The sequence below is a fragment of the Cryptomeria japonica genome, chromosome 11 (genome assembly GCF_030272615.1).
Source record: "Cryptomeria japonica chromosome 11, Sugi_1.0, whole genome shotgun sequence".
Taxonomy (NCBI): Eukaryota; Viridiplantae; Streptophyta; class Pinopsida; order Cupressales; family Cupressaceae; genus Cryptomeria; species Cryptomeria japonica.
This window is the reverse complement of record NC_081415.1, coordinates 29,369,045-29,385,561: the sequence shown is the minus strand read 5'-3', so window position 1 is coordinate 29,385,561 and position 16,517 is coordinate 29,369,045. Positions and strand designations below refer to the sequence as shown.

The window sequence follows — 16,517 nt, the reverse complement described above, 5'->3', positions numbered from 1 at the left end:
CCCGACCGAGCCTAAAAAGAAATTTTTTGCCCGGAGACTCATTCTTCATAAACTGCCACTGAAAGACATCAACGTAAACCCCCTTCTGTGTAAACTTTCTTGTATCCCAAAATCTGTTTATCACATTTTTTTTGGCTGTCATTTTGCTAGAGAAGTATGGAATCTGTTTGGTATCTCACTTAATAGCAATTATTTTACTGTTGAAGAGATGGTATTTGGTTATATTAAAGGCGGTAAGAAACATGCTAATCTATTTTGGTCTGCTCTCTCTTTGGAAATTATGTGGATCATCTGGAAATTTAGGAATGATGATGTGTTTAATGGTAAGAGTAGGAACCTCACTGAGTCTCTTAGGAGACTCATCCGATACCTTGTTGCTATGCAGGTCACAACCATTCTAAGACTGGAGGAGGACAAATTTGACAGGTGGTTAAAGAATGGACCCACTCTAGTTTTCATAAGGGAGCTCTTGCATGGATTCACCTGGGATCGCATGGGAAGCAATAAGACTCACTTTGAGCAAGGGCTGATGAGGTTCATGCAAGAGATGGAGGCACAACAACAGAGAGAAGACTTCATTGAGCTGGAGCTGGAAGGAATGCCCTCCCACCCCCACAGAGATCAGTTTGCTGATGGAAATGTGCTAGTTTGGAGCAATGGAGAACTAGGTTGGACTGCTTGGCTCCCCCCTATGGGCAACAACAATGACCCTGGTTCCTCCTTTGTGTTCAATTAGCTGCACCCCCAGAGATGCTTTATCATGACTATCATTTTGTATGTAATTTTGTAATTTCAGCTCCTATGTAAATCACTGTGTATCGTGGATTGAGTTGTTATCTGATATAGCTCCTGATCTTAGGTGTTAACTCTTTAGTCAGCTCAAAGGTTCTCAGCCCAAACTCTTGATTTTTGTATCTCATGTTTATATGATGCTTAATACAAAAAGGATTCAAAAAATTACTTTTATTAAGGTAAAACTATGGTGTTTGTACACATGCATGGTATGGTCCTGAAAAAGTGACTTTTAGAAAGTGATTTTTATACATGCCTATGAAAAATCAATTTGTATCATCTAAGTATAGTAAATTACATATTTGAAAACTAGACTTGGACTACTACATTTTATATTGCTAAAGTTTTTAAAAATTCAAGGATTAAATGCTTCAACTTTTAAGATTGTTTGTGACAAAATTTAAAAATTAGGAAAAACTCTTCCACTTTTTGCACTTATTAGGGACTCAACTTCTTACACCCAACGTACTACTTGTTTATTTTTTATGCGTGTCAACATAGTACTTTGCATGCACATCAAAGTGGGGATAAAATGTAATGTGAAAAATGTAACCCATGCCCTTTTCCTTTACATCTTAGGCCTACTAATTTACAAGTGACATATTTTTGCCTACATTTGTCTCATGACATTACCTTTTCTTAATTAGGTTATCAACCATCCCCAAAAATTGATCTTGAGCCCTATATCCCCAATTCGTTACTCTATTTTGAAACTATGAGTATAGACTTGACCTAGGTCATTTCAAAAGCTTTAGTTCTAAATCTTAAACTTATAAATTTAAAAAATTCAAATTTATACTCCACTAACCTTTTCATTAGTCATTGTAAGACAACTTAAAACATATACTTTATATTGATTTGTGTGCTATATGTTGTATATAAAGATATTCATTCATACATTTTGAAATCAATCTAGGAACCACCTAAGAGTAATTGAAGGACATTATTATAGAGCATATATGGACATCATAATAGCATTATTAATGCATATATTCAAAATGCATCATCCTAGTTCCATTGTACACTTGCTTTATGTCCTCTATCCTTGTTCCAAAGTAGTTATATTAGTTCAACTAAGGGTTCAAATAAGAACACAAACTTCATGATTTAGTAGATTCTTCAAATATGTAAACATCACAAGTCCTTACATTGATCTAAATATTATAAGATTGAGGTGATCAAATTCCAATAGTTCATTTGTGCCAATTCACTCTCGTGACTATTTAGGTCTACACTTGTGACGTTTAATTCTACACTCATGTAGGTGAACCAAAGTAGAGTTCACACAATTTGTAGATTTAAAGACATTCATCTATTCAATTCCTAACAATTTGATAATGCGACGAAACAATTGCTAAAGTCTTTAATATCATTTTACCATCTTCAAAGTCCAACTAAATATCATATTTAAATTTATTTAATTCATGACTTAATCAGAACATAAAAAAATTCATTTGTTAATTCTAACTCATTTATCTAAATTAATTGTTTATATAATTATTGTAATTATTTATTTAATTCTCCTAAATAATCATGCAAGAATGTGACTTATTTTTTATAATACAATTCCTTGGAAAAATATTTTGTTTTGTAAGAGTTGATAACAAACTCTATAAGAGTTTTAAGATTATCTATAACCAAAACAACTTTCCACACAAGAAAGAAAAGATGATATTACCAAATTAAAAAAAAATAAAAAAAATTGTATAATAAAAAAATCAAAATAAAATATAGAACAACATAATCTTATGACTTGACATACTCAAGATAAATACGTTAAATAAACTAAATTTAATATGAAGCAACCTTTAAAAATTTGGATAAATAGATTAAAAAAGACCTTATTTAGAGATAATTTGTAATCAGACTTTTAACGTCACAAGAAGTAGAATCCACTTCATCAAACTGTAATAACAGAGATCAAACCGTGGATGTTTATTCTTAGTTCTTGATTAATAGTTAATTAAATTTTTCAATGCTTTTGCGACATAAACCCGAAACCCTCCAATCATGAAGGCATTTTACGGCAAAGGTGCTTGTCATAAGCTTGAGCTTCTTGAAATTGGTGGATTTTGATTGCAAACTTGTGCAAGTGCTTTATGACATGCAATAAAACCTGCATTTGAGTTCAAAACTTTTAGAATTTTTTTGCAAATTTTTGTTGCAGGAAGAATTTGATTTCAGGAAAATGGCGAGCAACGTGAGGAGAAGGGTGATACACATGGCTAATTTGCCCCTGAAGCTTGTGATGCCCTCTTCACTGGAAAACATCAAGGAGATTGCATTCAAGACCATTCCTTCTGCCTCCAAGGTGATTTCCCAAATCCTATTTTATTTCAGTCTAGTTCTGTTTGCAATTAAAAAAATCTTGAAATGCCCTGTGGTTTGTGTTGATAGATTGAGATCAAGAGGTTGTTAGAGTCGTTATATGGGTTTGAGGTCGAGAAAGTACAAACCCTGAACATGCAAGGCAAGCATAAGCGCAGGGGAGGGTTTGTGTATTACAAACCTGATTACAAAAAAGCTTACGTTACCCTTAAGAATCCTATTTCTCTGCCACCTAATCTCTACCCCATCAATATTTTCCAAGAAGAGAAGGAGGCTAAAAAACAGAAAGAGGAAGGAACTGTGGACATGGACACAAAGCGAACCCACTGGCTTGATGATGATAAGTTTAGGCCTGAGCCAGAAAATGGCAAGCCTCAGAGGAGGCAGAAGCCCTGGCACAGTAAACTTGCGTGGAGGTAGATGCCACTGAATTTTCTGTAAGTTGGCTTTTCATTCATCTCACTTGAGTTTCTAACACAGGAACGAAAAAACTCTCTTTGTTTTGAAATTTACTTACTACGGGCATTACCCATTTGGCATTCTTCTCCTGTTAGTGAAATGTATTCATTTCATGAATACCCATTTGGCTGTAATGAAGACAAGCTTTTATTATAATCTGTAATTTGTGAATCAGATATGAACATTCTGATCTTATTGCATCCTAATTATACACATTAGTATCATTACTAAGGAATTGAGCTCTTCGAGTCTCACTTCCTCCCCGTTTCAATTTAAATTTGTTATTGCTCTCTGAACCTTAACATGACACAGGGCCTGCCGTTAGCTCGTGATAGTTTATGTGTGCGAAATATTGAATTTCATTTAGCATTGTTTTTTAGCATTATATTTGAATTGCTACCAAAATAATGATAGATAACTAATTGATAGCCATGATGTTTCCACAGTCCACAGTGGTTCTTGAATTAGTTCTCGATTAGACTGTGTCAATATTTTTACAATTAACCTTTTGGATCACACTCTGTGATCCATCATCAGGAAGAGTGTTCCAAAACATTGGTTGTAAAAACATTGACACAGTTTAATCCAGAAAAAAATCAAGCAGACACCTAATTCACAAAGATCCTAGAATGATTCATTGGGAAATATATGAATGATTAAAAAAATGTGATTTCTATCTTGCAAGTAGATTTGGTAAAGAATTGGAATATTACCAAGTCACAATTAGTCTTTGATTTTTCAACACTACTTTTGTTTCTACTCCGTGAACATATACTGCTATTGTGACAACATGTTTTTTTGTATATTCACTTAATATAGATGAAAAGTTGCTACTATAAATATGTATTGATTAAACCACTGATTGAAAAAATGCTGTTTTAAGTTGAAACATTGCTTTTCTATGAGTTATATGGTTGTGTGGGAACCCCCCTGATCCACTACCTCCCTCTCTCTGTTTTCTTTATAGAGATCTCTGTCTCTCTGATTGCTTTATATAGAGGAATAGCTCATCAAGAAGTATGTACAAAATAATGCCCAAGAAGGATTGCTTCATAGAGAGGAATAGCTCTTCAAGCAGAATAATACATTTCTTTTCTACATATAAAATAATGTTCGAGAGGGAGTCTGTTTCTTCCTTTGTCAAGCATATTGTCATCTGATTTTGTGAAAAAGTAGGAATTGGAAGGGTAAAAACTATTGCTATTGATCACAGACAAGAGTAATTGATAAGGCTTTTAGCTTTGGTTGCTGTGGTGCTAAATCCTTCTATAATTGATAAGAATAAACCACAAAGCAGCCCATAGGAAATGTCACCACTGTTAACAACGTCAAGCATAAAAGTATTAAGTTTAAATAGTGCTAGCAGAGGTGTACATAGATTAATGCTACTATAGATATTGTTTGTTTCGAATTCAAAATTGTTGGCATGATTGACTTAGAATGAATAATCTTTGATGTCATAATTATGAAAGTTCTAAATTTAACACTCAAGTGTGATTGAACTCAAGCCTCATAGTTGTGAAATTTGAGTGTGTAGTCTCATGATTGGCAGAAAAAAAAAACTCCAGTCAAGCACTATATCATATACAAGAGCACCACAACATGGAAAGTGCCTTTCAGGGTAACCAAACACCAGAATACTCAATAATAGAGGAAAACTTAAAAAGAAAATATGATATGCCACTCATGGAATGCCTATAGGTGGAGATATAGGGCTGTTACTTATACAGCTCTTCCTAAGATAAGAGTGGGAATAGTCAATTCTTTATGGCTCACATCCAAATGCAAGTTAACATAGAAATATAACACATGATTGGTAACATAATGGGCTTAATAAGAAGGGATTTAAATTTATTTACAGATGCCCTCAAAAACACAGCCTAGAGAACTGGAAGAAAAGTGACATATACTTGGTAAGCCTTCTTAAGAGTGAAGAATTTACTCACCACGTCCCCCTCACGACAACTTCCCAAAGTTGAGCAATTCTCTTAACTTCACAAACTGTTCATCAACTAGTGGTTCTATGAAAAGTTCTGTTATCTGATTATCATTCCACTCAAAATGGAACTCCGACATCTGCTTGAGTCAATTTCAATATTCCTACAATGGTGAACGAGGTTATAAGCAATTTGAATGGCACTCCAGCTCTAGCTGAAGAGTGTGCAACTGGTACTTCTCATGGAAGTCCAAGCTCACTCTTAACAAATCTCAGAGCCTTGCTGCCCTTTTCTCACATTCACTGTTCCTCAGTCCTCCATAGCAGTGGATAATGCAATTTGTTTTGCATCTTGCATGACCAAGGAGTCAGCCCTGTAAAGCTGATATGTAAAACCAAGAGTAGATTTTTGGGTGAAGTACATTAGCAGCAATTGCGGTGAAGTACACTAGCCTGTCAACATGAGTTCAAACTGATATGTGGTGGATGAAGGTTTAAATTTGCATTTAATCATAATATCACAAGAAGTCTAAGTCAGTCATTTTAAATGTCTAATTTGAATCACCTTGCATCTAATGAATCAGAGTGATGCTATCTATGATCAAGTTGTCCACATAAAGCATGACAATTATAAAATGACAACATACCTGACTAATATATCATAGTCAAACTTTATCAAATGAAACTGCAAGATATAAGAACCTATGCCAACCAAGGGAGACTTTTTATACCATAATCAGGTCTACATCAACTGAAAATGACTTCGTAAGCCTACAATCAAATTTAGAATCATCATTTTGCTAAATCTGGCAGAATTTCATATATATTTTATCTCCTGAAGATTACTATTGAGAAAGGCACATGTCACATCCACTTGGTGCACTTCCAATCCATTCCGACTGCAATGAAATCTAAATTAGATTAGTGTAGATGGACTTCATCTTGGTAGTTGGGGCATACGTTTTCCAATAGAAAATGCTCTCCTTTCGCAAGTATTCCTTGGCTATCAAACTTGCTTTATACCTCGCAATGGAACTATTGTAAGTGAACTTTGTTTCAAAGATCCACTTGCATTTCACAATGTTCCTTCCCTTAAGATTAGGTGCCGATTTCCAAGTTTGATTATTCATCTACAAGTTGTATTCATCTGCCAAGGTAGTTGCTCACTCTCTCTGTCCTTGGCATCTGTACAAGTTTGGGGTTCAGGTGTATTATTTAACCTATAATGAGAATGAAGTTGGCCATTTCTACTACAAGTTCTCCATTTGAAAATCTCATCCCCTTACTGAACTTAGCCTCCTGGAGGGTTTTAAAGCCCACTAAGGAGAATCAGTTACCATAACCAGTTGCATTCAAACAGTGTAAATAACATAAGATAGCATTTTCCTCGTCTTGTGAGCATGGAAAATTGCGATTGGTTTATAAATGATCATAATGGCTTTAGACTTATTGATGCTATAATTCAGTTTTATTATTAACAGAACACATGTTTTAGTGGATTATTAGTAACAAAAACAATACCAATGTTCAGTAAAACTAGAATTTAGCAAACCATTCAGTTGTGTCACTCAGGCATGGGTCATGAAATTATTAGATTTCTTTTATATTTGTTTTGCTAAAGAGAAACAGCAAACAGTTATTCAAAAAGGGAATTTTTCTGATTTTATTTTCTTTATCTGTATTTTTTTGTTTGGATATGCAGAAATAGAGTTAAAATTATGCGCAAATGCAGAAACAAGAAGAAAGGATTGCAGCGTAGCAACCAAATGAGATTAAAAAAAAATGTTCTCTATATTTTGTGACAAATGTAGTCATTCTTTCTACATTTCTTGGAATAATCAATCATGAACATTAATTCAGGAGACCCACACAAGATAAGTTATTTGATATTGAATGCCACAATTTCTAAAGCTCTTAGCTAACCACTATTAATCAGTAACATAAATCATAAATACTAGCAATTGTTCCTTGAATTGAATATCAATAAGCCGATAGGATAGAATATCTTAGTTAATTTGAGAGTTTTCTTCAAGTCCATTTTTTCTTTTTAAATTGCAGAAGTCAAATATATGAGTCTCATAATAACAATCAGTGACAAAAAACTATCACCATCCTGATACTCCAAACTAGGCTGATTTAAGCCTAGCCTTGTGAATCAATAACAGACCAACTGCTGATTGCCTAGAGGCAATAACATATTAAGAGTTCAGCGGCCTAAGCACGTTAGGTATTCACAGTATTCGGTGTCGTGGACCAAAAATCTCAAGCCTTTAGTTTCTTTTGTACAAATGGTGGATAAGATTAGAATTTAGGATTAATGATAACCCACAATACATAAAAGCAATAACATAGTAAGAATTCAATGATCAGAGCATGGTTACGAGCACAGGGCCTCAAGTTCCTAGCATAATGGACCGAAAAAGAACCTTTCCTTTCCTTTCTCTAGTATAGATGATAGTTTAAATGAGGCGTGATATTAATGTCCCAAGTTTTTACCCTTCACATTGTTATATTCATATCAAGTTACAACCACTTTTTCATCTGGAATAAACCAACCAAAGTCCCACGGCAAGCCTGAAAGTTAATTAGATTGCACTAATGTAATGTTCCCTTTTGGGAGGACACTAAATCTTGCCCACTATACTAGTAGAATTATCGCAGGTTATGTATTTTCAGGCTGCTGTGGTAATTTAGACAGATTCAATTTGATGTTGTTTCCCTCTTTGAAAGCAGAACACTGCTCTCTTGGCTGAGTGCTATTGCTGAATGGTTTGATCTGTATTTGATTGCTGTCGATTCTTTGCCTTCTAAGGAGAATTGATGCTAATTGTATTGATTTCCTCCATTGATTGATAAGTCCCCTTCAATGCTGGGAATTAATTCTCCTTTATTGGTGGAAGGGTAACTGCCTTTCATAAGAATTGAGTCACCACTTTTCATTGCTGCCCTTGAGAATAATATATTATATCCCAAATTGATCTCCCCTTTTTCATCTCCTCAAATGAAAACTTCACCCCTTTATATCCTCCAATGTGAGGGAGAGTCACACCTCCTTATAATGGTCACAACCTTTCAAAATTACCACCCTTCGAAAGGGTCACAACCCTTCATCATTGCTGCCCCTTTGAAAGTCACTTCCTTATCTTCGTCCCATTAATGCTTCCTTAATTCCTTTGCTCCCTTCTTTCTTCCTTTATCCCTTTCCTCCACAAATGAAGTTCTCTTCTGTCCCTTTTATATCTCATGTTTGAGGGAGTCGCAACTTTTCATTTCATACCTTTTGACCATTCATTAAATTTAACTAAATTTTAACTATATTAAATTTTATTTTTATTCTTTTATATTTTAATTTATTATTATTATTTATTAATAAATCCTATTTCAACAAGGGGGCATTACAATTAAACACATTGCACATGAAGCACTGGCAGATCCTTCTATGCCTGCTCCAAATTCAATCCATCTGAAAATGATTACCTTCCATTTGTATGCTGTCTGTCTTTATATTCCGCTCTTAAGCACTCTGGTAAAAATTCTAGTGGCTTATTCCAGAGTATTTAGTCCCCGTGAAATGCCAATACATTTACCATCAGTAATGTTCTCACAGGAATATGGTAGTATCCACCATGCAAGGCTGAATATATTTGTGTTTCACAAGCATAGGCCCAGGTTGTTGTAGGCACGAATTCTCTATTTCTATACATGCACATATTTTAATTGGGGTGTCTGATTCCTCTACTGGTCTATCTTGTCCAACTTTGGAGTCAAGTTCCTATTGTTCCTTCTTCCTTACATGAGAATGTGGCAATAATAATGACAGTGCCCATATCGGGGTAACTGAAAATGTGCCTGACGTTGTGCTAGAGAACCTGAAAGTCTTGAAACATTAATAACATAAGAAGATATTCAGAAAAGCTTTGACAAACATAAAAAGAGCCAATTTTAACACTTGCAAATAGCCAAACCACTTACAATAACAGTGATTAATCAAATGTTTTTGCAAAAGGCATACTCTTTATAATGCAATGATTAATTATATTCTTTTTTTTTTCCCCAAGGCTGCAATGATAAGTCATCTGCAATTAAATGCAAACTTTCCAGTCTCCCACTGTACTGTCAAATGGGTTCTTATATCCGCACAACATATATAGATTAAAAAGGTTGAAGGCCCTTACGAACTGTATTCTCTTCCTAATCTACACTAATGGGTCTTTGACTTTTGGAGGCCTATTGTTGAAGTGATTTGGTGCTTGACAATGGAATGTGCTAGTGCGGTGAATAATTTCTCTTGGTCAAGCCTTAATCTACTTCCTTGAACCTCTAAATGTTAGGTCCATGTGGTTTCACGTTCTAAATCTTCGTCTCCAATTTTGGGAAGATTCTTGCCATGAGGCCATAGGCAACTCAATTGTACCATTCTTACATGGGACACTCTACTTTCACTTGCATTCTGGTGGATATTGATATCTCCAAGCCTTTTCATAGGATGTTGTTTTGATGGTGGGGGATAGGCCTTTGACTTAATTGTTTGACAATGAGGGTCTCACCGTCATATGTAGACAATGTTTCATCATTGGCCACTTAGATATTGATTGTCCATTCTCAAGACACAAGGGCACAATGACACAGTGGAAGAATGCTTGCAAAGATCACTTGACTACTCATGATTTTGAATCCCAAGTTGATGGCTTCCCTAGGACAATGAATCTTCTTACATTATTGATTCTCATGTGCATGGTGCATCTTTGGTGTGTCCTACCCCTACTAGTCCATTGGCTCCCATTAGAGTCCCAAACTCCTCCTTTGATCTCATAACTTGCTATTCCTTTGACTTTAGTTCGGTTGTAGCCTATGAATGTGGTTGCAACTTCTTGTTTGACAACTATGCTTAGCCATTCAATTATTGCTTTTGTGCACAAAGTAGGGCCCTCTATGGAGGATTTTGTCCTTGCTTCTCATTATTTTGAGGAATTGGATGATAAGATTTCATGGATTGTTGTATGAAAGCAAAAGAAAGGTCTTGCTAAATCTATTGCTCAATCTTGTTCTAGGTTGAAGGTGTGGAATTGAACAAAGTCGAGTTGGGCATTGTTTAAGAGGGACCTTGGAGGTCCATGTTTCTTTTTTTGTTAATGTTGTGTGTGGTAGCTTGGCTCACTTTGACCCACCTTGTTGGATTGTATGGTTTGCCTTAGATCTCATGGAATTTTTTATGTTTGTTCGTTGGCTATTGTTTAATACAAAGGTTCAATCCATTTGATCTCACTTTTATGAATATAAAAAATATTACATCTGTTAAGTTCTATAGGGGGTAAGCGTGAATGGAGTAGGTGGTGGTCTATCTTACATAGTCATGGCCAGTGTGGGGACTCTTGTTGATTATGTCCTCCTTTGTCAACATGGTGTTTCTTGATAGGACATGGAATTGGTGTTGGATGGTCAGTTGTAGATGTGGGGAGAGCATTCCTTCTTGAAAACAAAGTTTCCCTTTTTTTAGCCTATGACCAAACCTCAATATTATGCAAGTTTGGTTGAGGCTGCTAAAAAATCCATCTCTATTCTAGAAAAGCTCTTACTTTGAGGATATCTACAACACTATTGTTCATTTTTTTGAAGGTGCATTCAACCACACCTAACATCAACCACTCTACCTTTGCCCTATTTTGGTGGACGTTGACATTTCTAAGGCTCTTCATGGGGATATTGTAATGTCTTGTTTAATTATTTTTAAATATAATAAACCTTAGCTTGAGATTATAATATTTTTCACAATTAAACATCTATTTCAAAGATAGCAAGCAAATTTGTTGATGAACAAATGTTATTAATATAAAATCCGTATTAATGTCTACTAGAAAGTCAATCAAATAAGCACAATTGTGATTTATGTGTGAAATCACTCTTTAGGAATTACGACTTTCTATTCTTCAATTCCAACACTAGAGGGGAGCTGTCCTTAGGTTAATTGGACCATAGTTCCATTCTCCACAAGGGGTAGAAATCAATAATAAATGTTTTTTTAATGATGCCTCCTTGATTGGTCTCTTAAATATAGATTATTTCTCCAAGTCATAACTCCTCAAATGCCTCTTGAGTAATATATAAAATAAACCTATCTTAAGCTCATTTTTATGTTTTGAAGTGTCTTTATTTCCTTTAATTTCTGTGATTTCTTTCACCCTTAAATATATGTTTTGTTCTCCGATGAAAGGTTTTGACAACCTTTTTGTTTTTTACTTTTCTTATTCAAACCTTGTCAACTTATCAACACCTTTGATCTTGTTTCATGGGAATTAGTGGCATCTATAGTGTAAGTTTTCCATTTTCTTATAACAATTACTAGTAATTGCCATTCCTTTTCAAACCATATTAATAAAATATTCAATTCAATGAAGCACACTTTGTAATGTCTCTAAATTTAAAGTGATAATTAATTAAATTGTTAAAGAAATAAAAAATATGTTGTAATGATGATTTAAGTTGGTCAAGTTGGTCAAGTCCACCTAATGTTCTAGATGCTTCTTGGAGTTCTTTATAAGGAGGCTAGATAAAGGAAGGAAAGCATGCTTGGATTTGATAAATGGTCTATACTTGAGACAAAAACCTTGAAGGGTTTGAGCAGGGCTGGATGAAACCCTAGTTCTTCCTAAGGGTGGATTCGTGACAAAGTCTACATCCATACCAAATTTGTGAAGTCTCTCTTGGAGACAAATTTGCAGTAATAAACTATTCCAAACTTGAGATATTTTATATCTACATCTGATTTGGAAAATAAAGACTATTTTGTTTCGAAGATTATATGTATTTGATATATTGAAGGCATGAGTTTATTTGAGTATAATATTTGGGCTATCTGTGGTTTAATAAAAAGAGCTTTTTTTTTTCACCTAAAAAATGATAACATGGTATTGAAATATGAGATTACATCAGGTAGAAGTTGAAAAAGCTTTGAAGAAAGGAAAACTACATAAGACAAAGAAGATAACACAGTGGCAAAGGGACAATCAAACAAAAAACAAACAACCACTAAAACAAACACCACAAAAACAAAAGAAATAGGGACAAACCCCATCAAAAAGGCGAGATTATAGTTTACATCTGTCATAACTATAACATTAAGCGGTCTATAGTTATTTGTATTGGGCAAAGTAAGGAAATATTATAGTTGTGGGTTTAATATTTAATTGCTTGACTATTTCTATGAAATGAAACATTGCGCATTGGGGTTGAATATCATTAACGATTTTCTATAGTCGGCTTGATTAGTGTTGTTGGAGACATAACTGTTGTTGAGCCGTGCCGCTACAGAGATTTGTATCTGCCGTGAGCTGTATTCATATTGGCGAATTTGATCATCGAAGTCCTGTTGTTGACGTGCATCAAAATATCAACCAGAGATGTCGTGAGGAAGAGTCGGTGTGAGGAAACCATTTTATTGAAGATTCGATAATTCTGTAAAAGGAGCAGCTATGCAAGTTGTGAGTTTTTGAAGCGACTTTGTGTGATGTTTTCATATAATTAAATAATAAATTTAATTACTTTATTGTAAGGTTCCAAATTTAATAACAAATCTTTTGGGTCCTTTTATTTAATTAGATTAGGCAAGTTTTGGTTGGTCGTGTCGGCTTGTTTGTAATCCTTCGGGAAGTTTTCCGGAGCTCATATATATGGCCGAGTTAGTCTTTGTCATAGGTATGTGAATTTTGGTATTTTCTCTTGTTTGTACGAATTCCAGTTGGAGTTCAGCTGTTTGTCATTTCAGAGGTGAGAGATCCTCCCTACTTGGCATCCACAGTTTCGGTGGGAGTTCTCCTCACCCTATTCTGCTTCTGTTCCGAGTCTGTGTAATCTACTGTGCGATCATTATCAATATATTTTCCTGTGCTTGTGTGAATATTCATCATCTACACTTAAGTCTCTTGTGCCTGGAATGATAATAATTCATTACACTACGCTATACAACTTCGAACGGTGGAACTTGGCAAGCATTCACCCTCCGTACGACCCACTACCGTACACCCATCCAACTCCAAACATACACTTCCATCAACACCCATCGTACGGCCCACTACCGTCCACCTCCTAGCACCCACCGTATGGCCCATTACAATACGGTAATGGCTACGCAGCGGACAAAATGGCCCACTGCCATGCCTTCTCCATCGAATGCCGCATGCCATGCCATCCCATCACGCCCGTCCATGGCCGTCCAATCAAACGCAAACGGTCCCATCAACCCGTTACATCCGCCAGTTATAAATAATAAATTATATATTTAATTTTTTTATAATAATTTATATGTTTAAATTTTTAATTTATTTTAATAGAAAGTATATTACAATATATAATTAATTGTAAGATATATATTATATGTAAATTTTAATAATATTATTTTACAAATATAAGTAAATAATAGTTTATTTTTTCTAAATATATTTACTTTTTAAATTAAAATAATTAATAGATTTTAATATAAAAAATAAATAAGTAAATTTAAAATATAAAATAATTAAATGATTTTAACATAAGAAATAATTATATGGTGTTTAATATATATTGCCATCGAAATCAATAGTAAGTATCAAATTAGTTATTTGTTACGTTATTTGTTAGGTTAAAATCACTCACTTAGTTATTTGTTAGGTTAAAATCATAAATAAGTAAATTTAAAATAAAAAATAATTAAATGATTTTAACATAAGAAATAATATGGTGTTTGATAAGTATCAAATTAGTTATTTGTTACGTTATTTTGTTAGGTTGAAATCACTTAGTTAAAATCACTCACTTTTATTTGTTATGTTAAAATCAGTAGATTTAAAATAAAAAATAATTCAATGATTTTAACATAAAAAATAATTATATGGTGTTTGATATATATTGCCATCGAAATCAATAGTAAGCATCAAATTAGTTATTTGTTAGGTTAAAATCACTCAGTGAAAATCACTCACTTAGTTATTTGTAGGTTAATGTTAGGTTAAAATGACTTAGTTATTTGTTATGTTAAAATCATTTAATTATGGTGTTTGATATATATTGCCATCGAAATCAATAGTAAGTATCAAATTAGTTATTTGTTACGTTATTTGTTAGGTTAAAATCACTTAATTAAAATCACTTAATTAAAATCACTTAATTAAAATCACTCACTTAGTCATTTGTTAGGTTAAAATCACTTAGTTATTTGTTAGGTTAAAATCATATAGTTATTTCTTATGTTAAAATCATTTAATTATTTTTTAATTAAATGATTTTAACATAAGAAATAACTATACGATTTTAACCTAACCTAATCAATAAGTAATTTTAAAATAAAAAATAAAAATAATTAAATGATTTTAACATAAGAAATAACTATACGATTTTAACCTAACCTAATCAATAAGTAATTTTAAAATAAAAAATAATTAAATGATTTTAACATAAGAAATAACTATACGATTTTAACCTAACCTAATCAATAAGTAATTTTAAAATAAAAAATAATTAAATGATTTTAACATAAGAAATAACTATACGATTTTAACCTAACCTAATCAATAAGTAATTTTAAAATAAAAAATAATTAAATGATTTTAACATAAGAAATAACTATACTTATATTAGTAAAATCACTTATTATTTGTTAGGTTAAAATCATATAATTATTTTTTATGTTAAAATCATTTAATTATTTTTTATTTTAAAATTAGGTATTTATTTCTTATATTAAAACTATATTTTCTAAATATATTTACTTTTTAAATTAAAATAACTATATAAAATCACTATTTAAAATTTACATATAATATATATCTTACAATTAATTATATATTGTAATATACTTTCTATTAAAATAAATTAAAAATTTAAACATATAAATTATTATAAAAAAATTAAATATATAATTTATTATTTATAACTGACGGATGTAATAGGTTGATGGGACCGTTTGTGTTTGATTGGACGGCCATGGACGGGCATGATGGGATGGCATGGCATGCGGCATCCGATGGAGAAGGAGAAGGCATGGCAGCGGGCCATTTTGTCCGCTGTGTAGCCATTGCCTTACAATACACCTCCTTCTGGCACATACCATACGGATCACTACCGTACAACCTCCACTCCACCATACAAACATCTGCACCGTACGACGCCCTCCACATACCATCGTACAATCAGTCCTCTCACCACCTTACGACCTATCCACCGTATGAACCTTTCCCTTGCCAGTTCATATGCCCTTGCCAGTTGGGCACTGGCTATCCAGGGGAAAATTTGCACCGCCTGGATAGCCGTGCTCCCTCGGTCCTCCCCCCATCGCGTTGGTCTCTGCCCGCACGGTGCCCGTGAAACCCGCGAAAACACCTCGCCTCGAACCGCCTCCGGATTCCGGATTCCGGTTTCCTGCACATTTACCCCCTGTCGTTCCGTTTTGTGGATAATTTTTTTTTGATCATTTTAATATATGATCCTTTTAGAATTATGTTTAAAAAAATTATATTTTTAATATAACAATCCTAATATATCATAATTATTAATACTATTTTATTGAAGTGAGATTTATAGTCCATATTATATAAATATAATTAAAATAATAATAATTAAGAATTATAGAAAATATTTTTTTACTTGTAATATAATATTTTAAATGATATTATATATTAATAATGATATTTATAATTTAACTCTTTTAATAATTATGTCGAAGGCATCTTATTTGAAAGAGATGACCTCGGTTTTTCATCGAACGGCGGATAATGTTGTAGAAGAGAAGCAAGACCATCGAAACGACCTTTTGGGTTCAATTTTATCAGTATTATTTAACATGTCATTGATTTGTATTTGTCCGATACTTTAGTATAACACCATACTTTGTTTCTTTTTGGTAAAATGCACTCTCGCACATTCATTTTTTTTAAAATTTATTCCCACGTGTTTGTACATGGCCTTAGACAAATATTGGCATAAATTGCAAGTAAAAAAAAATCCCATAACATAGATATGTTAGAGAGACATT

The 16,517-nt window shown here is 33.3% G+C and overlaps 1 protein-coding gene across 2 annotated transcripts; it reads left to right on the top strand.

Moving 5' to 3' along the window:
- The first annotated feature begins 2,695 nt into the window (after window positions 1-2,695).
- Window positions 2,696-3,886, top strand: LOC131050841 (uncharacterized). 2 transcript variants are annotated; one of them, XM_057985134.2, is made up of 3 exons: window positions 2,696-2,824; window positions 2,960-3,103; window positions 3,190-3,886. In XM_057985134.2, the coding sequence occupies exons 2-3, from the start codon at window positions 2,981-2,983 to the stop codon at window positions 3,538-3,540; spliced, it is 474 nt and encodes a 157-aa protein (XP_057841117.2). In that variant the 5' UTR covers window positions 2,696-2,824; window positions 2,960-2,980; the 3' UTR covers window positions 3,541-3,886. The 2 variants fall into 2 exon arrangements, with proteins under 2 accessions (XP_057841117.2, XP_059070182.1); XM_059214199.1 differs by having other exon boundaries at window positions 2,808-3,103.
- Window positions 3,887-16,517: the final 12,631 nt, after the last annotated feature.

Coding starts and splice junctions, on each gene's coding strand:
- LOC131050841 (XM_057985134.2), top strand. CDS start 2,981: ATGGCGAGCAACGTGAGGAGAAGGGTGATACACATGGCTAATTTGCCC. Junction 3,104..3,189: donor CCATTCCTTCTGCCTCCAAG/GTGATTTCCCAA, acceptor TTGTGTTGATAG/ATTGAGATCAAGAGGTTGTT.